The sequence below is a fragment of the Hippoglossus hippoglossus genome, chromosome 4 (genome assembly GCF_009819705.1).
Source record: "Hippoglossus hippoglossus isolate fHipHip1 chromosome 4, fHipHip1.pri, whole genome shotgun sequence".
Classification (NCBI taxonomy): Eukaryota; Metazoa; Chordata; class Actinopteri; order Pleuronectiformes; family Pleuronectidae; genus Hippoglossus; species Hippoglossus hippoglossus.
Genome location: NC_047154.1, coordinates 6,964,904 through 6,990,392, shown reverse-complemented (window position 1 = coordinate 6,990,392; position 25,489 = coordinate 6,964,904). Strand labels below are relative to the sequence as shown.

At 42.7% G+C, this 25,489-nt stretch overlaps 2 protein-coding genes across 2 annotated transcripts in view; one reads left to right on the top strand and one right to left on the bottom strand.

Annotated features, from left to right (window-relative positions):
• Window positions 1-17,238, top strand: part of scfd2 (sec1 family domain containing 2) — an 88,178-nt gene extending 70,940 nt beyond the window's left edge. Inside the window, exons 6-9 of the mRNA XM_034581881.1 lie at window positions 5,370-5,515; window positions 11,166-11,300; window positions 14,244-14,363; window positions 16,868-17,238. Of these exons, the coding sequence (XP_034437772.1) occupies window positions 5,370-5,515; window positions 11,166-11,300; window positions 14,244-14,363; window positions 16,868-16,960 (494 nt within the window). The 3' untranslated portion in view covers window positions 16,961-17,238. The remainder of the gene's footprint in view (window positions 1-5,369; window positions 5,516-11,165; window positions 11,301-14,243; window positions 14,364-16,867) is intronic.
• Window positions 17,239-18,331: 1,093 nt separating this feature from the next.
• On the bottom strand, window positions 18,332-20,643 carry rasl11b (RAS-like, family 11, member B). The gene is made up of 4 exons (XM_034581883.1): window positions 20,356-20,643; window positions 20,187-20,243; window positions 20,021-20,097; window positions 18,332-19,457 (listed from the first exon to the last, which is right to left on the bottom strand). Exons 1-4 carry the CDS (start codon window positions 20,468-20,470, stop codon window positions 18,960-18,962), a joined length of 747 nt encoding a protein of 248 aa, XP_034437774.1. The 5' UTR covers window positions 20,471-20,643; the 3' UTR covers window positions 18,332-18,959.
• Window positions 20,644-25,489: the final 4,846 nt, after the last annotated feature.

Below are 25,489 nucleotides of genomic sequence, written 5' to 3'. Positions count from 1 at the left end.
GTCTGACTTTTTAGTTTGGTCCGTGTCCCATCTGTTAATTTGGAGGAGCCATGGTTTATAACCTATCCGGTAGCCTGCCACCTTTACATACTGTCTGTGGGGGACTTTTCAAGTGCAACGTTTAACATGACACTGTGTCATTCACCTGTAGTCAAAAGTAGATAATTCTGAAATATCAGTCAATACAAGTCACCTTGATGTAATACATGAATGTAAAATTGTCTGTTTCAGATTACTAACAGTTCCACATCATGGATGATAGGGTTTTATGGAGCCCTGCTCTGGTTAATTCCATCTACAAACCAATCGCAGAATCTTTGCTTTTCATTTTCCCATCCATTTATTGGCTAAATTTAGCAAAAGCAAAGATGACTTCCTCCTGACCTAGAGATCGTGTGGTTGCCATGGTGACATCTTGTAAGGGGAGAGGGGGCATCACAAGCATTTAGCTCTGGACACCCACCACCTCTGTCTCTCTTCTTTCATCCTGAGCTACAGTAGTGAAGAGATTTCCCTCCCCAGCATTCCACACAGGATTAAAACATCTGATAAAGTCTTTGTGAGGGTCACTTTGCTGCATGCCTCCCTCTCTGTCTGTCTGTCTGTCTGTCTGTCTGTCTGTCTGTCTGTCTGTCTGTCTGTCTCTCTGTCTGTCTCTCTGTCTCTCTTCCCCACCTCCTCCCTCTAACAGCACGTACTCTCATTCTTTTCTCAGACCAGAATAGAATTTTTAGTCAGGTTTCCAAATAAGCCAGGATATTTATAAGTAGTCTTGTTGTCTACATTCCACTGATAAGTACAGAGCGATTAGTTTTGATTGCGGCGTCGAGCATGGATGTTGAGTCGCTGCCGTGTTTTGAGGGTTGTTGAGGAAACAGACTGTGTTTTTTCTCTGATTTCATGTTGCCTGTGTTATTTAACAGAGACCATGTTTCCTGTAAAATAACAGTTTGGTGCCCTAATGAACACAAATGACTTCCTACTTCCACATTTCTTCTTTATTTTCATTATTTACACAAGTTTTGTTTTCAGTCTGTCTTTCCTGAATTGTTGTGCAACATTAAATGCTCTACTGAAGTTTTGTTTTGCTTTGCTTTGTTTGTCACACAGCCAAGGAGCCTATCTCGCAAAGTTACAGAAAGTGATTCCAGGATCTGCCCCTTTGTCCAGATCAGCTTTAAAAAAAACGTATCCCTCTATCTAACCACATTTATATCTGCTAGATCCAGATTTTGTATTTGGATCTGCACCAAATGGCACATACTTGTATAAGTTTTCCCAAAAATTGCTAAAAAAATTTCATCAAGATCCATGAGTTGTTCCCTTGGGAATTTGTCCAAAAAGGCTCTATCTCACAACGTTAAAGGATGTTATTTAAGACAAATTTTGAATCATTTCAAGTTATATTTTTATATTTTTCTCCCTTTGACAGTAGTTATGAGTTTGATTTTGTAAAATAATAAAGTTTGCTCTGCAAAAAGCAAAACTTGTGTCAGATCAACTAAATGTATATATTATATGTTATCATTCAAAAAGCTGAGTTTGCTTTGTAGCATAATAATCAGTGCAGTGCAATACTGCTACACTCCCTTACTTTACTGCAATTTCTTTGAAGGCGGGTTATATGGATTATGTTTATTCATAATTTTGTGATTATGGATTATAATCTATGCATTATACAGTCAGGAAATGTGAGAGCAGAAGCAGGCTGGCTCTTCTCTGGTCACACTAATCATTTCAATTTGACAGTGCACTTCAAGGATGCACATGTAGGTTATAGATGTCGCAGGTTTTTGATTTACAACCGTTAGGCCTTTTTTCATTGTCTTTGGTTGCATCATTTTTCCGTCTGCATTTATTTTTACGTCAATCCAGCTCTATTCATAGCGACACATTCCTCTGGGCTCCTCTGATTGGCTGGCTCCTGCAGATCTGTCTGAGCGTCAGAGGTTACACTCACCCTCCTCTTAGTGAATAATGCTCACCCCCGGCTTTGTTAGATCTCATTAAGAAAACCAACCATCATTTCCTTTCCAAACGACGCTCTCTCCAGTCCCCCCGTCTCCCCCCGCAATGATCTCATCGCTCGCTTCTCAGTGCAGCGCTGAGTCAGTCTCAGATATTACTTTGTAATTGTCTACACAGGTAGGCAACTGTTAAAGTGAGTGGTCTCAGGAAGTAACTGTGTTTTGTGGACATAAATGGCGTTTGCCTGTCAGAATGATGTAGAAATACTCAGCATTGGTTTGAGAAAAGTTGAAATCATCGTTCAGAATGGATGCTGTACTAGAAACCACCGTGTCGCTGTGGCAAATAAGCATTCGATTTGAATAAACCGGAAGTCAGTTGACATATTTGCGTGACAGACAGCAGAACGTGTGTGGTGTTAGGTGGTGCAAATATGATGGGTGCCGTGGCAGCGTAAGCATTGCGTGAGATGAATTCAGACACAGGTGTTTGTCCTCGCAGCCAAGCGGGATGTTTCCAGATCAGCACCTGGTCCTCCTCCCGCTCAGGGTGTGCAGCGCCTCGATCAGCATCTAAATTAAGGATTGCCTCAAGGGAGGGAGGGAGGGAGGGAGGGTGGGGGGGGGGCGGCCCACATCCAAGAGCAAAAGAAGGAGACACGTTGCTTTCACTTGTTTGCTTTGGCAACAGGTCAACAAGCTTCTCTCACGGCAGATACGCAGTCAAACAGAGCTCCTCCCACCCGGCCCTTATGATTTATCCACCCAGTGCACACCACCAACACACTGAGAATGCACACATCCTCAGCTGTAGGTTGTGACACACGGTTCCTGTCATTGGCCTCAACCTAAATGCATATGTTGTATTTATCACAGCCGTGTATCGTAAAGCTCTTAGACAATGCAACAGCCCATAAACAAACATCAGGTGTAGTTTGTTTTGCAGGATGCCTTTCTCCTCTGCAGGTGTGTGCACAGATAAGACCCACATCTGACTAAGTCTTCACGCTCACCTCCGTCAAATAGCCCTGCTGTTTTCTTTCCTCAGAAAGGTTTACCTCTCAGCCAGGGCAGTGCAGGGGAGTAGAGCACGGGGGCCAGACACTTCACATTCCTCCACACAGAGGCTCCAAACAAACGAGTGGCTGTGCTCAATTTGATATCATCTATAGGGGAAGGGAAAAGAAGAACAAATAAGACCTGACAAAATGGAGTTGTTCAGTGTATGTTATCGAGCTGTGCTGGCATTGATGTGTTCCTGCACATAAGTCTGTGTAATGTGCCAGATGATACGAAGCAAATGTATCTATTCAGGTCAGTTTTAGTTTAGAGGGACATGGACGCCCTGACAGTCCATCAGATTATAGTATGTTACGGTCAGTGAATCATTATGTTTAGATGGAGAATTTGACCACATGTCCTCAGAATGTTAGATCTTATCTTGGAAAACTCACATTACTGTCTACTGTGTAAAATGCAAACTCATACGTTATATAATCTTCAAGTAAGAGCTGTAATTGAGTTTTCCAGAGTTTGCGGGTTTACCCTGTGGTGGCCAAAGTCATGCTTCACTTTTAAAGCCTAATAAGTCTAATGAAAGTGGGAGTGCATGGCAGTTCTACCAACTGTACCTTTTAGTGAGACAATGAAGACCAATACTCTGTGTTACTGAGTGATGGAGATGTACTGGTTTATTGTATTCTGTCTTCTATAGTGCAGAAAGATTGAACAGAGACAGCTCACATGTTGTTTTTGCTTCTAAGCAAAAAGTAGATCATCTTTAAGTTTGTATTTTACAATGTACTTTTCCATAACATTTTGTTTAGAGGCTAAAATGTACTAACTGTGATCCTTTGACTTATCTTTCACAACCAGCAGGTCCACATTAACAATTGTCGAACCAAGTTATTTTCTATTCTTTTCTAACTTTTCTAACCATTGATTGTCACGTTAATTAACTACCTTTTTTTAATCAACATTGCTTTGTTTCAAATCCTTCTCTGACTTGGAGAAAGTTATTTTTGCTTTCTCCTTCTTCAGGATTCACTGTTTTTATTCTCTGTGTACCTTCCTGCGTGGCATAGCCCGCTCATGCCCTCAAGTATACAAAACACTGCTGCATGACTATTAGAAAAAACAATCACGTAACCTCCATTTTAGCCTTTTATACGGCTTCCAGTTGTTTTTAGAATTGGTTTTAATCATCACTTTTTAAAGTGCTCCACGGTCTGCCTCCAGCATACTGGCATAGTAGTATCATCATTGTGAGTTTGCCAACACCCTAACTTAAATAATCACTGTGGGCCGCTAGCATGACTGTCAACTCTGGCAATGTTAATTTGGTTGGCATCACTTTTACGTTTGTAAGGTACAAGTTATATTGATGTTGTGCAGGACTGTGTTTAGGTTTCTACGTAATTTGTGTTTTAACCAAACCTCCGAAGGAAATTTAGTAGTATTATATAATAGTTATATCACAGAGTGGGCCAACATAGTGCTGTGAGACGTTGAAGACAGGAAGTTGCTCCGGCAGCTTAATCTTCTTATCCCATCACCCACTTCACAGTTCCTGACCGAGGGGAAGTTAGAGCTTACATTTCCAGTTAAGGCCTGTCGTCAGGTTAAGAATATGAAGCTGTTCCTTTAAGATCAATGTGCAACACTGGTAAATAAAAATCCCCCTCGTGTTTGAATTAGCTGTTTTCTGCTGCATTAATGTCGGAGTCATCAATGTTCCCGTTGTTAGTTGCAGCCCGTTGTGCTGATACAGTTCTTGGGTTTATATCTTCTACAACGCAGCTGACCTTCTTGTTAACAGAAGGCGGCTACATTCCTGAGCAGCAGCCGTACGAGGGAGAAGTTCAGGTGCCAGACGACCTACTTTGCCAGCAGCACTGTGATGTGTCCATTTGGCTTCCATCCTCTCTCTCTCTCCCCCTTCATGCTCTTTCACATCCTTATGCTGTGTTTTCTACCGTCCCTCTCCTTTTATCTCATGCTCTGTCATTTCAGCTTTATTTCACAACAAGTCTTCCCTGCTCACTTCTTCAGAAAGGAGGGAACATTAGCTTTTCATTAGGCAGCAGCATTTCTGCCCGAATAAAGGCGCGCTTGTCCTCTCGCTCCTGAGCGTTAACCTTCATAATTGGTTTCAGTGCACACCCAGCTGAGAAAATTACCTGCAAAATGCAACATGCTGCGTCTTGGGCCTGAGTTTTGCTAATGCAAATATTTTCTGACATGATTAGCCTTGATTTTAAGTGAATGATATGTCATTACAGTGCATTTTCACAAATACACAGATTTTTCCTTCGCTATGTCACAGTCTTATCATCCAGATACGTTTTTATGACAGTTTTTTGTTTAGTAAGAGTGTGTGTGTTTGTATTTGTGTGTTGTCAGGCTGTGCAAACCCAGAGGAGCTGACCACAGAGCGAGCCCACTCTGCAATGGAGGACATGTTCGAGACCCTCAGAGGGTTGAGCCACTCCAGAGATCACCTCAAGCAGCTGAACTCCGTCTACACTGCCAGCGATGGAGTTCACCAGGTACGACACTCTCTCTCACACACACACACACACACACACATACACACACACACACACACACTCTCTTACAGTCATGGCTCCATGACTTCAGAGGACATTACATTGACTTACATTGATTTCCTTGAGACTTATTCTAACCTTAACCATAGTTACTACTTGACTCACCCTGAACATAAACTTAACCTTAAAGGGATAGTTCACAGAAAAATGAAATGCCAATGGAGGGGTGGGTGAAGTGTTTGAGTCCACAAAACACTTTAGGAGTTTCAGGTGTTTTAGCCCAGGCGCCCACTTCTAACAACAGAAAAAACTAAATTAACACCGTGTTTTAAGCCTAAATGTCCACTACTGGAAGTGGCGATGCTAGCCTACGTAGCAACACGATGTTGTGCCCGAGGGTACGTTAGCGCACCTCCGAGAAGGCTATCAGAGGACATTTAGGCTAAAAACATTGTGTAAATGACGGCGTTTCGAGTCGAATATGAATGTCGGGGCTTTCAGACAATTGGACAGTTGACTTCAATTGTATTGGATTCGGCTGCAACACTGTTTACCCCTGAGACTCCAGAAGTGCTTTGTGGACTCCACACCCCTCCATTGGCATAGTGGTGAGTAGATACTGAGGGAATTTTCATTTTTCAGTGAACTATCCCTTTAACTTGTACCTAATCTTAAAACATTAGACTTTCTTCTTTGTCGCTATAAGAAAGACAAGACCCCATAATGTGACTGTGTAAACAGATTTAGGTCCCCACATTATGAGTTATACACGGACCACTCACACACAAATAGTCAACAATAAAACATTAACATGCTGTTAGGGTGGTTCCCTTATAGACAAATCCAACATTTCTGTTTTGTCATCTCTTCCGTCTTTCTAAGTCCCACACGTCAGCTGTGATTCACCGTCACAGCTTAAACATTGTATCAGTATTCCCCGGCAAAAGGGAAAAAAACTGAATATTTAGTTAGAGTTTTACATTAATCACTCCTGCTTCATCTTTATTTACCTGTTTTGTTTGCTGAGGCAGTCTCACAGATGTAGCAGAGGACCTCTGGCCCTTGCCGTGTTTGTGTCCCTCCTCTGTGCGTCACACAGTAGCAGAGAAGCAGTACACTGTGAAAGCCTCTTCATGGTCTTCAGTCTGTGTCTTGAAGCTTATGTAACTCAGAAAGGCTTCTCTTTGTGCCTCTGAAAACTTTGTCCTCATGAAAGGGCTTTTTCCTCTTCTTAAAGACAGTCAGCAGAAGCAGCTTCACCGTTGCTGTCCTTCACTCTGATTTGGTTGCTTTTATTGGGGAATTCCAGGCCGGGAACATAAAGGTTAAGTGATGGAAGTTCAAGAAACTTTTTTTATTCTATTGAGGTTGCAATGATTTTACTCGCCAGATACACAGCATTAAAAAAAATGTATAAAAGAAACGGACAGCAGAGGGAAAGAAATACTTGGAAGTAGAGATGAGTTTGAAGACAAGCTTTACAACAGCCGGATGTACATGCCTTTCTCTTTTTGTCTTTCTACAATTCTTACATAAACCTTTTATCCTGTCATGAAGACATGAGGTACAAAGCCTTATTGTCATTGGAGGAGTTGGAGCTCTAGTGTTCAGCAGGATATTGAAATATAAGGTTTGATGTATTAAGGTCTCTGAGCAATTAAGCTATTTCTATCATATTTTAGCCACTTTGATTAAACTTTGTATTAAGCAATATACAGAAATATTTTAAATAAAAGTTTGTCATTTTGAGAAATAAGTTTATATGCTTGCTTAGTTAGATGAAAAGATTAAGAAGACTTATAGTTGCTTTCAGACATGCACTGAACTCTAATCTCCTGAAATGAGTTGTATGTGAGAATGCAGATGTCCAACGTGTCATGACGTGATGATGTTTCTATACAAAAAACTGAAGAAAACAAAAAGAATACAAATATCTCAGGATGAAAAAGAGGAGCCATACACGTCAAAGATGCCAAAGCAGATTTTACTTGGAAAGACAACGAGATTCAAGAGCTTGTGGCAGTAAGGGCCAATGCCAGTGTGGATGTGCTGTAAACAAAAACATGGGATCTGTGCAGCTGTACGTCATGTCCTGCCTCCTGTAAGCTCTACCCAGGCGCCACCCCTGAACACCCTGGAGATTTTCCTGTTATTGGGAATATCTCCTGCTGCGTTCTTCAAAATGAAAGTTCAATTCTGAAAACAGCTGAAAACGTAGCTAAAGATCGGGACAAGTAACTTCCTGGAGTCTCTGCTGGTTGCTAGGAAACTGGTCCTGACCAAGAAATCGTCAGGGACTTAGACTTTCATAAAAAAGCATATGTTCTTTTTCCACTAAGATAAACTGGGGTGATATCAATCTTCTCATCTAACTCTTGGAAGGAAAGGGAGTAAACAATTTACCAGAATGTCAAATTAGTAAAACAAATTGGCTTTTTCTGTTCAGCCTCAGAAGGAAAAGGAGGAACAGAGTTTTCTGTTTGTCATCTGCACTCCGATGTTCAAAAAAGCACTTTGATTTCACAATGTCTTGGAACTGATTACACAAATACACATGTACAGACTAGAATTTCTCACAAACTTTGGAATTTCTGAATATTGCTTTATCATAAATATCCCCATCTAAGTGCAGGAGAGTAATAAGCTGCAAACATAACATCTTTGTTATCTTTGTCAAAATGTGTTGACGCTTTCCGTCAGGACAGAACTGTCTGTCCCTGTTCCTGCTGAATCCTGAAAATGGCTCCATAAAAAAGGAGAACAGCGTGATATCTGCCAGCTACGGGCTGTTCCTGAGAAACAGAAATCCATCAGCCTCTCTCAGTATGCAGCCCCTCCACCCATGAAGCCGAAACATCGGTCAAGATGTCTTCCTTAAACAGAAGCTTTCCCCTGCTCTCTCTGCCCCCGGGTTCAGACACAAGTGTGAGGTTTTGACATTGTTCACAACCTCTCACGTGTGTCTGCTGCTTTTGTTCACAGAAATCCTGAAATAACACTCTGACCGCACTGCAGTGGGTCAATGGGATCAGATGTTTTTATTCCAGCATGTTTGCATGAGTTGCACTGAGCATTGTGTACTGTAAGATTCAGCAATAAAGATTTCAGTTTCACGTGAGTGGGGGATTATATTGACAAATTGATGGATACTGACCTCGGCGGAGGGGAGGAGCTTGTCTGAGAGACGATGGCAGTTTTATCGCAGCCCTTTTAACTTGTTAAGATTATCAACGAGACACTGGGAGGGTTATATAACCAATCAAAAGCCGCAGTAACCAGAAAATGATTCATCTGCGCTGACAGACTGTGGCGAGCACAAACACTTATGTCTGAGCATTTTCAGAGTGAAACTGCATTGGTTACGGTACTGATGTAATGTACCAACTGCATTTATTAGCCTGCTCTGTCCATTATTGATCATTATTTCATGAATATAACACATAAACATGGCTTCAGGAGACATCAGTCATTACCACCGCTGTTGAACTGTGAACACTGTGAATAGAAGTGCAGTGCTATTTGTTAAAGCAGCTATGACTCACATGCATGTCTGCACATCATAAGTTGTGGCTGCTGTTGAAGATTATCTAACCACTGTTCCTACAGTGGTGAGTTTACATACTGTACATCAGTCACTTGTAACAAACCACATGATCAAATGTTACTGATGGCGGACTTCACAAAGTCGTATCATCATGTTACGCAGCCGTCAGCCAAGTAGTTTGAGACGACTTAGCTATACCTCTGTTACTATACGGTACTGTTGCAGCACTTTTACTATCACACAACAATTCCGTGCGTGCGTGCGTGTGTGTGTGTGTGTGTGTGTGTGTGTGTGTGTGTGTGTGTGTGTGTGTGTGTGTGTGTGTGTGTGTGTGTGTGTGTGTGTGTGTGTGTGTGTGTGTGTGTGTGTGTGTGTGTGTGTGTGTGTGTGTGTGCGCGCATGTGCGTGCAAAGAGGAACACTGGTATCGTGACTAATTGTAATATTGTTTTTATCATGTGGGTGTTTGCAGTGGTGATGGGATGGGATTGTTTTTAACTTTTTGGAAAGCAGATGAAAATGGAGTGAGCGTGACTGTGGGTTGGATTCGTCATTAGTGCCTGTGATGCTGTTGTTTATGTGCATGTGTGACCAGAGGTGAATCACTAATGTGTTTACTCCCAGTTTAGTTTGTGCGAGCTGACCAATGCAGCAGAGGCATGTGGGTGGATGTAAATATTAGTTTGTATAATTAGGATTATACAACGTGGACGGCACATGGTCGAGAGGAGTGGGAGGCTGCAAGTCTTCTGGTAGGAATGATAAATGCTGATGCTCCACACTGAGGTGAGGGGGTGTCTGTGGGCAGAGGCACCTGGATACAGTGGTATTTGGGTTATATTGTGTGCGTAGGTGTATATTTAATGCTTGAATCAACAGTTCACGGATGTTCCTTTGACAACATTGAAAGGAAAAGTTTTGCTTCCTTAGTTTGCTCACAGTTCAACATATCTCCTCAATGAGCTACATACCAACTCCTAACTAACTGTAAACTGTAGCCTCATGTAAAAAGTTATCCAGCTAGGGCTTCAGCACTAAAAGATATTTCTCCTGCTATTTTAAGACTTCTGATATTCAAAGTACTTAAACAAATCTCTGCCAAGTCTTATCTGGGACAGCAAACTTCACTCCCTTAAAGAAATCTGTCTCGGCTTCGTGATCCGCGAGCTTTGAGGGCTATAAATGGTACATTATGTCCTGGATAGCTGGGCAGAAAGGGCAGATTCCCCTCTTGCTGTTGTGTTTTTCTTTCATAAATCAACTTTGAGGAATATTAAAATGTATTTATGAGGCTTTAGTCGAGATTCTGCAGTTCAGCTCATTCGAGGACATCTACATTTTAATGATACTCCTGCTTTTCTCTGTCAGACTGAGGAGATAAAAGTAACTACTTGCTGTGATTGTGAAGGTTTGGCAGCTCGTTACACTGGAGAAGTAAGAGGGAAGATAAAGCAGGATATGGTCATATGAAGGTGCCAATATGTGTGTGCAAGTGAAAAATAGGATCTTTCAGCAGGACGTCAACAACAAGTTGGAGTATGACGCCCCTCCAGCATTCTAAAGTGTTTTATCTTAAAGGTTAAATCTGTCTTACCATCTCCTGTGGCTTGGAGAGCAAGCAATGAATACAAGTTTATGACAAGTTTAAAAGTGATAAAAGCAGAATGGTAGTTTGGATGATGTTCATCATTGGGTGAATGGTTTGTTCAGAAATACTGAGAGGACTCTCTAACATTAAAGGGTATTAGTACTGGATTTAGGTTTATCCCCTTAAATACCTGGCCTTGATTGATCAAATATAAATTTCAGCCACATTCAGCAGTGTAATATTTTTATCCTGATTACAGTAGGGCTCAAACTCTCCTGAAATGACTCATAGATCAGCTGCCTGTTTGGTCAAGTAGAGTTGTTTATAACTCCACTGTCTCTACAGAGGCGAAACAAAGCCATGCTATTGGAAAACACCTCTTCAACAGCTCTTCACTCTTCATATGCTGATTTATTTTAGTTAACACATCTCTATACATAAAAATAAAAGTGTTGTCAATGAAGATATTTTGATTGTTCACTGATCATTATGTTCAAGTGTGATGTTTGTGTTTTGCAGGCGACGTATCGTCCTTTCCTGCGACAGGTCCTGGAGGAAGTCTTCCACCCCAACAGACTTGAATGTCCCGACATCGAACACATGTCTGGAGGTCTCACAGACCTGCTCAAGACCGGCTTCAGTATGTTCATGAAGGTTAGAAACCACTCAGACACATCCACACCAGCTTGTTTCCCTACTCATTGACATAGTGCATTTCCTAGCCCCTTACCCAAACTCTAACCATCACAACTAAATACGTGTCCCTAACCAATTCCTAGGGGAAGATTTTCTAGCCCTCTCCCTTGTGGCTGCATTTGGGGGGGGGGGGGGGGTGACACTCCCAGCGAAGGGCACTTCATAGGGTATGGCCAATGGAGAGGAATTGGGACAGGGCTTTAACCTTCAAAAAGCCGTCTCTGCTCATGGGCATCTCAATTAAGTCCTCTTGGGTCAGTGTATTCAGGCTGAGGTCCCCGCATGGACACATAAACAAGCCCACAAAGATTTGTTTGTATTTGGGTCACCTCTTCTTAACCCTTTTGCCATCTACCCACTAAGGACAATGACAATATTAGTTTAGTATCATTTTCTTTTAATTATGTTGATAAAAATGAAATTTGACTGTTGAGGGTCTGTGACATTACTAATGTGGTTGCAATGGGACGTTCCAGTGAGAAGATAATGGACTTCATTTCAAGGACTTAACCAGTGGGTGAAGAACAACTATGTGTCGTGCTCTTGGGGTCATCCTTATATGACATTACCAACTTTGGTGAATGGAGTGAAAAAAAAGTTGCTAACTGCTAAATTGACAGTCTGAAGTTTGATAATAGGTATGTGCTTAGAATGTTGCAAAGGACTCACAAGAAATGATTAAAGACAAAGCAGTAAGCAGCTTTTTAGCGCTGGTCATCACAACCCTTAATCAAACTTATTGGTTAATAACAATTAAAAGCATGTAAACATCAAACCAGTTGACAGCTTTGAAGAATCCCATTTATTTTTTGTGCAAAACATAAACATCAGATGACTCAAGCCCAATAAATGGTCCTGGAACAAAAGTTTAAAAGGAACAGAAACACTGGAAGAGAAAGTGTTAAGTGATCAGAGAGTGGTCAACACTGGAATTTACATAACAAAAAACCACCATACATCCTTATTGATCCATTTGAAGTTTAGTCTTTTCAAATGATGCAGTTGGTTTCGCAGAAAATAGAATGGCTTCAATTTCACACCTGTTGTTTAATAGCCTGCTCTATTGAATGATCAGTTTATATGACTTTCAGTCATGTGTTTCTCTGAAGTTCTAAATGTACCTGAAGAAAACGAAAAGGTCAGATGTTTTGGTTGCACTAATATTGAGGCCACAGACATGTATGTTTTAGACCTGTGGGTAATGTATATCCACCACAAAGCAGATCGCTGTCCACAGTCTGATTATCCCACATATGGGTCTGCTTAAACTGATGATTACCCTGGGGGGAGGAATTAGAGCGGTTGTGTAACCGTGGCCTGGTTTTACACACATTGAGAAAGTTGGCCCAGGAAGCACCAACTCAGACAAACCTATAAACCTAAAGTTGGAGAGTTGTATAGAAGCACAGTGGCCACCCTTAATGCAATAAAACACCCCAATAAAACGTCTATTTTTAACCACAGGACCTATGCATACTCCAGGGTTTATATCACTAAACACACTGGACCCGAGTTTGAATTATGACCCACTGAAAGCTTGTACACTGTGGCTTAAAATATCATCTTTAACTGTCTGTTACCAACTTCTCTGTGTGTGTCGGCTGTGCTATGTTAAGTCTTTGTTTAGACAGAGTCCTGGTTGTACAGGAGAACTGGCTCCTGCTCCTTCAAATGTCAATTCAGCCTCACTACCTCTGTCTAACTAACACCAGCAAATATATACGTTTAAAGTCCCAGGACATCTCACATTTATGGAGTACAATCTGCTTTTTGATTATTAGTTTAAAAACTCATCTTTTCCGATTGGTGAACTCAGTTAAATTTTGTTGTATTTACTTGTTCTTTTATTATTCTGTTGTCGAATATTGTTTGTATTCATGTTTGGTCTGTTTTTATTGTTGTGTCTCTGTTTTTATTTTAATTATTTGTACATGTATGGTGTCCTTGAGTGTCATGAAAGGTGCCCATAAATATAATGCATTATTATTATTATTATTATTATTATTATTATTATTATTATTATAATGTCTCCTCACTTACAGCCGAAGGCAAACACAGCTCACACCTCCTCACCACACACGTCCATAAGCCCTTCCCTCCCAGTGTAACCCATGGCAGTGCACATGGTTCAGCCTCGGGCAGCTGCAATGCACGTGGTGGATCTACTAGCACATGTCTGCGATGCCGTGTGATATCTAGTGTCTGCAAATCTGTCTGATGGAACCACATATTAACATGAGCAAATACACCAGAGAGCATTTATTCACACGTTTTTTTTCAAATCCACAAACACATGTTGTTCAGCCCCGACATGCTCCAGCCCTGCCTGCTGGTGCTTCACGTGTACATCTACTGTCAGTTCAGCTCCGCCCCCCTGCCGCTCTGATTGCTTGGTTTGCACTCACAGGTTGCCGCTCGACAAATAATAGCACACCCATTCTTCTCCTGCAGTGAGTCTCAGCACACACTTTACCCTGCTGTTACAATGCATCTTTAAGTGACAGTTAATGTTTTTTCCATTTTTTTTGCTGCATTTGTACATTTCTGAGTGCATGTGAACATGTGATGTGGAACGTTGGTTTGTGTCTGCATGTGTTGAATGGGATGGGGGGGGGGGGTGTCTGCCTCCCTGTCCACGTGTCAGCCATCCTGACACCAGCTTGAGAAGACATCAGTCCGCTGTGATGCTGTGACCTGTGTCCTTATGGAGTCCTCTCTCCTCAGTATCATGTGTCCTGCTGGGCAGTGACTCAGCAGCAAGACACAGAGAACCACAGATAATAACAAAGAGAGGAAATTATAAAACTGTTCACTGGACAAAGTCACTGACTTGTGTATTATGGGGGACAGTATCAACCTAAAAATACAATAACTCATCGCAATGTCCTGTGTTATCTCCAGGTGAGTCGTCCGCATCCCAGCGACAACCCCGTGCTCCTCCTCTTTGTGGTAGGAGGGGTCACACCCTCAGAGCTGCGTCTCATCAAAGAGATTGTCACCACACACAAACCAGGGGCGCAGGTGAGTGGACAAGACTCAGTTGTCTTTCACCACCAGGTGACTGAAGCTCGTACCACACTACTTACCTCACCTGTGCACGACGTATGTTTTAGTGTCTATGCTATTTCGAAAATTACATGTTATTAAAGAAGAAAGTGGAGTCTACAATTATACTATATAGATATAGCAAAAACTCTCTCTCTCGTTCTCTCTCTTTTCTCACACACACACACACACACACACACACACACACACACACACACACACACACACACACACTTGTCTGCCACAGTCAGACTGACCATTAGCAACACCAGGTGAAATCCTGCCCGTGTCTGTGGTACATTAAAACATCCATAACGTTTTTACTGTCCTCCGCAGGCAGGCAGGATTGGTAAAAGGCTCTAAACAGCATTATAAAAACTAAAACAATCTCTGTCCACACAAGTCTTTTAGCTCTGTATCACTTATATTACCTGTCCTTATATTCAGAGTCGAGTATTGTTTCCGAGGGTCTTCGTTTCTGCCCCTCCAGACTGCAATGTAGCCCTGGATTTTTTTTAACTAAAACAGGGCCTGCAGTGTTTCCAAACTTCTCAGTTTCAGTCTCTCAAAAACTCAGAAACAGTGTAGGTGGCAGACGTAAACGTTGCCCCAGGGATGTGTTTTACAACTAAAATGTAGTATGTGGATGTAATCATAGAGCGTACTGTGTGTGTGTACTCCACTGCATTAGCATGATGGGCAATTTAAAAGAAACCTTCTTTTCAACATCTGGTGCCACCAATGCAACTCCTCTTGCTGAAAACAATCTACAGAATTGATCTGATGTTGAATTCAACCGATTCATGTCTTTGGCCAAGTAAAACATAAATCGAAATAAAACATAGGAGAGACTAACTTGACCCGTGTAGGTGACATTGAGGACAGGTTTACAAAGTGTCCACCTCCAGACAGATGTCTAATTGAACCTTGCAAACAATGAGCAGACATGAACGCTGCTCTACATACACTGAACAGGCCTCCTTCAAAACAGGTGAGAGCATCGTCTGATCCTCACACGTGTTGATTACATGCATCAGATGTTGTGTCTGCCTGCTCGTGTGTTTTGAGCGGTTTTGTGTTGATTACATATGCAGTCCACAGCGGCATGTAAAACATGCAGATGAATGCGTTTCCTCTGGGTGAGAGGAGAGCGAGGAGGGCGAGGAGGACAAACAGGGAGATCAAGCGGGGTTATGTGGCTTTGTCTTAATAAAAGGCTTTGAGAAGGAGGCCAGAGGCAATGAAAGGCCTTGCAAGGATCAAAGTGTCCCATCTGTAATCAGGAAAACTGAATACAGACGAGCTTGTATAATAAGCCTCTAGCCCGCACACACACACACTGACCTTAGGAGACACACTCTTACCTTACCACATACAGTACATGCACAACGTACTGTGGATCAGACACCCCTAAAGTTCCTCTGAAAACAAACTGCTACGTTTTGCTCTTGCACTTGGACGAAATTCTTCAGAAAAAGACTCTGCCACTACAAACAGGACCGTTGCCAGATTTCGGTGCTGACCCAGAGTTAAAGCAACACGGCTGCAGAAGAACAGAGCTTCTCTGTTATACAGCATGAGAGAGCTGTAGTTCTAATTTAAACTAGAAAGCCACACCAGACAGTATGTGCCGGATAACAACCTCCAGTCTTCTAAATCTGCCATTCATAAACACAAAATGTATGTTTTTAAATCGGCATCTGAACTTATATCATTATTTACATCATGAGATACGTGAACATTTGTTGTCAGAGTTTTTTCCTTTAAAGAAAGTGCATCAGCTCATTTAAAAATGTGTAGATCCACACAAAGTGTGAGTGTCAAACCCCTTCATCCTGCAGACTTCACAGGAGAACGTCAAACATTAGTTTGCTTCTTTGCACAGCTTGAATTCTCAGTTCTCACAATGAAATCCAAAGCCCTTTTCAGACATTCACCTCTCACTTTATTGTAGTACCCCTTTTACATGTCTGATTAAGCACTTAATGTTTATATTTAAGATACCGTATGTGCCCCAGAGTGTGGGAAACCGAATCAGAGTTGATCCTGGTAACCAAGTATTCAAAATTGTAATAAAAGCTGTAAAATCATCTCCATGTTATATAGGATGACTTGTGCTTGTGGTCCATGCTTGTGGATTATCAGACTTTATTGAATAGGAAGCAAAATGTTGTGGACAGTGATGTATTTTGACTTTTTTAATCCAAGGCTTTGTCAGGAAAATGAGTTATAAAATCCTTAATTGATTGATTTAATCATGTCTTAATAAATCCGTAATGAACATTTACACTCTGAATGACAAAGAGTCAGATCGTGGTTCAAGTATCACCAACCAAAACGTACTTTTTGAGATGTCACCTAATAGAAATAAAGTGCAACAGAAATTCCCACTGTTAAATTCACGTCTGCTCCATCTGTAGACTTCAAGTTAAACACTGTGGCTCATTCTAACCATCATGAGTGTGTGTGCTCCGCTCCAGGTGCTGGTTCTGTCCACCAGATTGCTGAGGCCGACCGATATCCCCGAGCTGCTCTTCGCCACCCAAAGACTGGCGCCTGACATCGGGGTCTGAAAGGCAGAAGAACTCCTGCACCACAAACACAAGCTGTAAAATGGAAATGAAGGGATTGATTAGCAAGTGCAACATTCCTAACCTGTGTGTGAGTTGGCTGAAATACTCTGAAAGAGAGTTGTAAAGTAATAATATAGATATTAGATTATCTCTCTTGGAAACAGTGAAGAAATGTTCTATAAATGTGTGTGACACTCGACATCCTTCATCTTTCTGAGTAACAGTATGTTTCAGATGCTGCTTGCACCTAGTATTAAAAATATAACTTCCTAATCATTTTTTTCCAACACACGTGTGGTTTTTCGTCTTTTTGCATGCACACTACATCATTTGCTGGCTGTGCGTTAGAATCGGGCCACGTGTGTGAACCTCATTACAATGGAGGTGTGAAGAGAGCGAGGCTGTGCTGTGCTGGTGAGAATACACACTCTCCGTTAGCGCTCTCCTCTCACCCTCATCTCATGGTGGCAAACAGAATAATTAACAAGTCGTTACACGGTGTCTGCTGCGAGCCAGATAATTTGCTCACATGGGGAGCTTGTTTAACGCCTCCTGGGCTCCCCGTCTTTCTCCACACGAGTCACCTCCCACATTTTGGCGAGGAGCACAGTTACCCACTGAATCATGTGTTCTGCTCTGGCCTGACCGACCCATCGGGAACAGGATATTTAAGGTTCGCTAATTAGATTTTGCATCGTAAATAAACAGATCTGTAACGCACACAAACTCAGGTTATTGTTGAGCAGAGTGTCCTCGTGTTCTGGGAGGTCGCGATTCTCAGAAGAGTCCCTAATAAAACAAGGTCGTCCCTGAGTAAACTAACATGAACTCATCCTTTGCCGCTGCAGCTCAGGATCATTCTTCAGCTTCATTTGTCGAACTGATTTTCTTGCGGTGAAGGATAACACCGGAAAGTTTTTTGGCTTTTGGCAGAACTGAAAAACGTGAGCTGCCCAGTTGTGTTTTCAACCCTGTTCTTTTGGTTTGTTTGTTTGTTTGTATGTGAGCAAGATTTCTATAAAAACCTTTTGGAAGGATCTGGAATGTGGTCAGGGAAGAGCCCATTAAAATATTCGTGTGGATCCAGGAATTTTTGATTACTTCCTATAACATTGCCAGATATGACACTCAATGCGTGTTTGTGAAATCTGGTGCAGATGATTGAATTCAATACTGTTGGGCCTTGGTGGAGGTATGTGCTCTCCTATCTTCTATCTGCGTCATCTCTTTGTCGTACTCTTACGAAGCCAAGGCCATAGACATAGGGGACTTAAAAGTGAAAGTTTTGTAACATACCACCTACATGTGCTGCGGTTTCTGAAAAAATACCCATGCCCCACACAGATGCAAAGTGAAAACCCAGAGACAGAGTCAAATTCATCATAAATTTATTGTGAACACAGTGAATTCGTTAAACAAATAAATAAAAATAGGCCCTTTGGTCTTTTTTTTATAAAGTGCATCAGTAATAATAATAATGTTAAATGCTACATGCTGCATTGGTTGACCCGATACAACCCCCCCACACACCCAGCTGCACTGAGCACAGGCTGGAGCAGCTGGCGTATAATTGTACCATCATTGAGCAGAGCCGTGCGGCTGAATTGCCACAACGGGCAGAACAGCTCAAAATAAGCAGCAGAGTCCTTGAGAGCTGCTGTTTCCAGGAGAGCTTGGTTTACAGTTTGTGATTGAAGGGGCTCAGGGATCAGTCAACCTCATGCGGCTGCAGCTGTGTCCTCGCCCGTCTCCTCTGCTCCTGAACGGACGATGAGCCTCCTCCCTGCTTCTCCTCTCACGTGTAGTCAGGACAGACTCCTGCTAACTCAGAGGTCATTCACCTCGGCCTCCCACCACACAGGAGTTACCACTGTTCAGCTCACTCCTGTCTTCTTCAGCCAGGCTGGAACAGGACTTCAGTGAAGAAGCGCAGATCTTCTCTGCCCTCTTAATTTCTTTCTTCCTGTGGCTGCTCGGAACCACTTCCAACTTCTTGTGCTCACACCGAGGTGACAGTCCTGACCTTGGCAGACAGCGCTTGCTTGAATCGTCTCTTCAGGTCTTGCATGTTGGGAGATTTGGGCCTGGGGATAAGGGGCGAGCGCCGCTTCTCCGTGGCGGCGCCGACAGAGTTGTTTGAGGAGTTGGAGGCGGGCAGCGGGCGCTTGGCGAGCTGGCAGCACAGCCTGTGGAAGGCGCCGTGCACCTGGCTGTAGTCCTCGCTGGCAGACACTTCGTAGAAAGAGCAGCCTAGAGTTCCTGCCAGCAGGGGGCCCTGCTGCGAGTCTACACGCCTCAGGTGCACCAGGTCCGCCTTATTGGCGAGCAGGATCACTGGGGGCACGTTAGCGCCACCGGTGCGAGTCACCAGCTGGTGCAGCTGTTGGATCTGGTCGAAGCTGCGGCGGTCTGTCACAGAGTACACCAGAACCACAGCATCGGCCCACTGGATGGAGCAGCTCACATGGTCAGGTAGACTGACTCCATTATCTGTCATCTGGAAGCAGAGAGAGAGAGAGAGAGGAATTAATACACAACCAAGCACACACTCAGAATCAGACTTTACATTGTCAGAATTAAGACTGAACGCTCCCTGACTTTGTGTACGAGATATTCTGTAATGAGTGGAATGTTACTGAGGCCGACAGGAGGGTTTAGAGTTACTGCTCCTGAACAGAGAGGTGTGTGTGTGTGTGTGTGTGTGTGTGTGTGTGTGTGTGTGTGTGTGTGTGTGTGTGTGTGTGTGTGTGTACCAGTATCATTCACTCTGTCCTCAGACATCCATTAAACTAAATGGGAGATTAGACGGCCAGACTGATGGAGACTGTGCTTCAGGAGGAAATAATACACACACATCTTCAGTATTGGACTGATGCCCGGTCAGAAGAGGCTTAGATGATCTTCACAGTCAGACAGTGAATTAGATTATGATCCTTGTATTGGATTATTCACAGATTGTCACATGGGAAACCCTCACACGTCTGTTGCAGAGAAACTAAACTGTCTCTAATGTGTCTGTGAGTGAAGGAAGAAGAAGAGGAAGAGGAGCAAAGATCTCACCTCTGCACCAGGAGTGTCCTGGACCTGGATGGTCACCTGCTCTCCGTCCACCTGGACCTCTCTGGAGTACAGATTACCTGAGCAAACAAAGGAAACGTTAGACCCTCTGTCTCAGGATATCAAAGAGTCAGTGTCACACATCAGGTTTCATGTCTCAGTCACTCACCAGCATTTCTCTCGTAGTCTCCAATGAAGCGTCTGGTGAGGAATCTCACAACAAGCGCTGAAACGAGGCAAAGACACAGGATTAGAATACATGACGATGCGGGGCAAAATGCATCGCTTTCAATGGAAGTGTAACACAGTGGTTTATTCTGTATATATCGGTTTCTCACCTGTTTTGCCAACCCCGCTGCCTCCTATCACAGCTATCTTCATCACCCTGTTGGGCACCGGGTGTTCGGGAGCAGCACACTCCGCGATGGTCGTCATGTTCTGGATCAGACGCATTTTGGTTTTCAGTCCAAGAGAATAAAGGATCAAAGAGGAAACGAAACAAATGTCTTTTCCAGGTCTTCCGAGAAAGGTTCAGTAATCCAGAGTGAGTCCAGCTCCTTGCGCACACACAAACTCTGCTGAGATGGGAACAGACACAGATCACCGACACTGGATTCTGCTGCTCATAGCCGCACGCAGGCTTTATAAGGCTGGAGCGGTGCTCTCCCCTGATTGGCTGCCGGTGAGCCCCAACACCCCTCCTCCCCGCGCGCGCGCCTCCTCCGCTCCTCGTGCGCTCCAGCCCACACGTGGATAACACGAGCTCAGGGACGATCCTGCAGCGGGGGGGGGGTGCTCAGGCCGGGGGACCCGACCCCACACACACCCGTCTACAGGTGAGGAGGAGGAGGAGGAGGTCATCTGATGCTTTACAATGAGCACTACTACTGATAAATATATATATATATATATATATATATAATAATATCTTACAAAGATATGCGAAAAATTTAAAAAATAAAATCTATTATTCTGTGGTCAAACTCAAATGACTATTGAGTCATGGTGACATAAACGTTTTTTTCCCCCTTTATTTATCTTTCCTTCATTTATTCCATTTATTCCTTATGGTTTGATCGTCATTTATTGTTAAAGACCGTATGATGAGTAAAGCTACAAACTCCAGACCCCAACATGGCGTTATGTTTCTGAGCAGCCGTCGGACCGTTGTGCTGTCAGTTACTGTAAAAGGTCAAATGAAAAAAGGGTCTGAAAAATCTTGGGAGGCCCAATTAATGGCCTTTCTCCAACTGGTATCTATGCAATGAAGGCAGTTTATATTGAGAGGATAAAATTGATATTCACAGTTATGGTGAATTGAGAAAAAAGATTTCAGACATACTGTACCTCAGAAGCTGCCTGGAGTTAAAGGTTCAGCCCAATTTGTCTCATAGGGATGCATTCATTTAAAATATCAAGTGACAAAGTTAATACAACATTAAATAATTCTTAATTTTTTGTATGCATTTTTTAACTTTAGTAAGAATTTCACACACTCATCCGTCCTCTGCTCAAGCTGCAGGCGGATTGTGCCACCGGACTCTGTACATGTACTTTGATTCAACAATGTAAAACAATAAAACCCTGAAAAATGTTGAAAAACACCCAAACTCACAACGTTAAAGAAAGTGTAAAAGATATCCTGGATCTACCCCTGATCCAGATCCACACAACAACTGAACGGGTTTGTCCCTGACCTCGTCTCCCATCCTTCCACCAAGCGACGTGCTGATCTGCTCAGTTGTTTTTCTATAATCTTACTTACAAAATAACAGACAGAGGTGAAATCATACCCTCTTTGCTGGAGGTGATAAAACCTATTATTATTATTATGATGTTGTTTTCATGTTAATGTGTGGACTGGGATGTGGCTGAATCCCATTCTGGTGTTGTGCTGTAGCCAGTGACCTGTTCAGACATGCCCCCTATACATGTGCATCCTCCACACAGGGGGTGCTGTTTTACAAATGCACACACACACACACACACACACACACATATACATACGTGACAAGAGCTCATTCAGGCTGTGGATGATGTGAGAGCTACCAGCGCCGGTACAACAGTGAATTGCTGCAGCATAAGAAAACATTAATTTACCTTTCACATGGTGAATCATTTCAGCGACTGTGTTTGAACCTGCACCATCTCTTTGTCCCACTTTCCTTCAGCTCGCCTCCCTCTCCCCCATCTTTCATTTGTGCTCATGTGCTCTGAGGTATGTTGGCAGCCGCTGCTTCTGTGATTATGCTCTGGTATGTATTTTTGATAAGAGCTGATGACAGGTGGCTGCGCTGAAATATGAAATTAGTGGCCAAGAGCAGACTCGGTTGCTATAGGTGTATACACACACAGACACACACACTCACACACACACACACACACACACACACACTCACACGCGGCTGCCCCTCTAACCACATAACAGCCAATGTGGTAAACGCCACCCTCCGCAGTGTTACCATGGTGCAGCCTGCTGTCTTGCAAATACTCAGTAAATACTGCACATAATACCACAATCACAGTATCTGATGTTGTGTTGAATGTTTTCTCCGAGGTTGACTTTATTTTGGAGAGGGAAGCTGAAGCTCCTGTCTTTTTAAACGATGTGACGTTTGTAATTTGCGCCCGTGCTGCAGCGTCTCTGTAAAACAGAAAGATAAACAGACCAGGCGAGAAGGCTAGTGATGACATATGAAAGAACGGATGTCTGTGTGGGATGTTGTCCTTTATTGTAGGAGCAGGATTCACTCATTTAAAAGACAAGAGACCCAGGAATGGAGAGTGACTCACATTCTGACTTCAGGCTGCTTCTGACAGCTGGAGAGCGACTTGTTTTATATCAGAGAAACAAAGATTGAGAGGTGATGATACGCTTCCGATTTGAACATGCATCAACTCTGCTACGGATTCTGGAAATGCATTTTAGTCTGTAAGGGCAGAAACAGAGATGTTTTTGGTAATGATGACTCATGTGATGTGCTTTTTCAGGCGTGTTAAAACTGATTAAAACTGATACGGAGCAAAAACGTTCTTGTGGACAGAGATGGTTTTGGTCTTAAAACACTGTTTTCAGATGAAAATCTAGTTGTATGGATGTAGCCTAATAAACGTCACTGTCTGATTACAGTTGGGCCTTTTTTGTGGATGTGCCCTGAGGCAGAGCTGCAGGCAAATTAAAATACCTTTGACAAGTGGAGCTAAAACAGAGCAGAACAAGGCCTGACTGGGGATCAGAGTGTCACTCACACGGAGGTGACAATAGATGGTTACAGAGGGTAAAAAACGGGGGGTTAATCCTCTGTAGCTGGGGAGTGGACAATTGTCAGGGAGAGTTCGGGGGTATTCACTGCAAACAGAAGAATGTCGAGGTAATTTGGGGGCTGGCAGAGGGAGGGAGGGGGCGGGGGGGGGCAGGTGAAATCTGTTCTCAGAAGGATGTCCTTGTTGACACGGAGGTGAGGGCTGATTTCCCGAGGTGGCCGCACCTTTCACAGTGCAGCTGAGAGGAGGCCCACACGGCCGGCGCTCGCCCCCGGGGGCCTTTCCCACAAAGGACGGTCATTTGGGATATCAGAGAGAAACTGGGGCAATTTAGAGGATTCCAGGCCCGGGGGCAAAGCCTCATGAACCATGGTCATGTGTTTATCAGTATCATGATAGATGCTTATCATTCTCATTGCCTTTAATCATTGTTTGTAAAGGTGTTTGTTAGGAGCAAACTGCTTTACACTGGTTTCTGTGCTGAGATTGTTGTAACCACATGGCTTCTTCAAAGCTGTAGGACTGCAACTCAATATAAACTTGATTTAATGGTGCAAATTCCCAAAGCACCTCCAATGTCTGCATTGCTTGTTTTTATTCATAAGCGAATACATAATGATCCAAAGTAAAACCTTGCTGTTTTTGCTGCAGATGCGAACAACAAAAAGTGTGAAGAGCAGATCCATTCACACTCTCCTTCTTATTTGTTTATATCAACAAGAACATTTGCATTTCCAGTGAGCAATGGAAATTGTATTGGCCTGCCGGCACAAGCCCGCACAAAGGAGGAGGGTTAGTGTTGTTTCTTATTGAAATGTGAGACCCTCCGACATGGTGGAGCATTTGCATACCTCTGAATGTCAACAGCATGGCACTGGTGTTTTTTTTTTATTTTCTGAATGACAATAGTTTCCACCAACACCACACCTTCTCCTCCTCTAAGAAAACCAGCTCTGAGCTTTTACATTCATTTTTACTTCTTAACAAGCATGATGGGAAACGTCTAAATCTTCTCCTGTTTACGGTCCACAGCTAATCTCTGCTGTGACATTGGCTAATTGCTTTCCACTTTCCTTTCTGACGTGCACAAGCCAGTCCCCAAACTGTTTATTTGTGCCGACGTGTATATGGCATGTGACCGCAGACTTGTGTTGGAGGTAAGACTTTAAACATGTGGGATTATCCTGTTTGCGCTGAGGGAGACGTGGTTTTTTCTGCTCACGTGCAAAACCTGTGAGCAAAGGAAAAACTAGACTCAAGCATAGTTGTTGTTTTGAAGCATCTAAAGTGGAGGAGTAGCTGGAGGTGCTGATGTGAGAGGGGGTGGAGGTTGTTTACTCTACTTTCAGCTTTGTTCCTATTCATCCATCACTCTCATTAATAGTTTATATTTAACCCTATTCATTTCAACACTGTTTTGTTGTTAATGTATTAGTTTCACAGTTACAAGCTGCACTTACCACTGTGTGTATATCTGTATGATATGAAGTGATACTTTTACAAAAATTGATATTTCAATGGATGAATAAAGTTATTTGAATTTGAGTGCTACGTATTTTTAATTATTTTAAATCATTTTAACTCAAACATGTCTATTGACTTTTAACTGTTTGTACGTGTACACGATTCCCGAGAGACACAATTCCATGCCACTATGATTCACAGATATGACTGGAGCGGCATAAACAAACTTGAATTGTTTTCATGGAGGAAATGTTGAATTTTGCATGAGCCACATTATTATTAAATACCAATCGTACATTTAAAATTAAACTTTCTAAAATATTATTATTTATTGTATTCATATTTAGTAGTGCCTTTGTGTGCACAGTGAACAGGGGCGTCTCCAACACAGCCCAGAATCCCCTCCAGCAGTTCATCCACTAGACCCTGAGGACTAAAGCACTGAGTCTAATAATAAAGAATAGAAAGTTATTCATTTATAATGAAACATGATGCGCATATCATTTGTGGAATTTGTAAAAGAGAAGTCAACAAATGGATTTCTGGAAATGAAACAAACCCTTTCAATTTCTGTTTACAAATTACTATCTTTGCTCAGATCTGCATGGCAACAAACATGTTTTTATTATGTAATTTCTACATGGACTAAAACATAGTGACCCAGGTTGTAATTGGAACAAATCACAGAGGCACACAGAGTCAGATGGGGACGCTGCTCTGCACATGGGGTTCAGTGGTCCACAT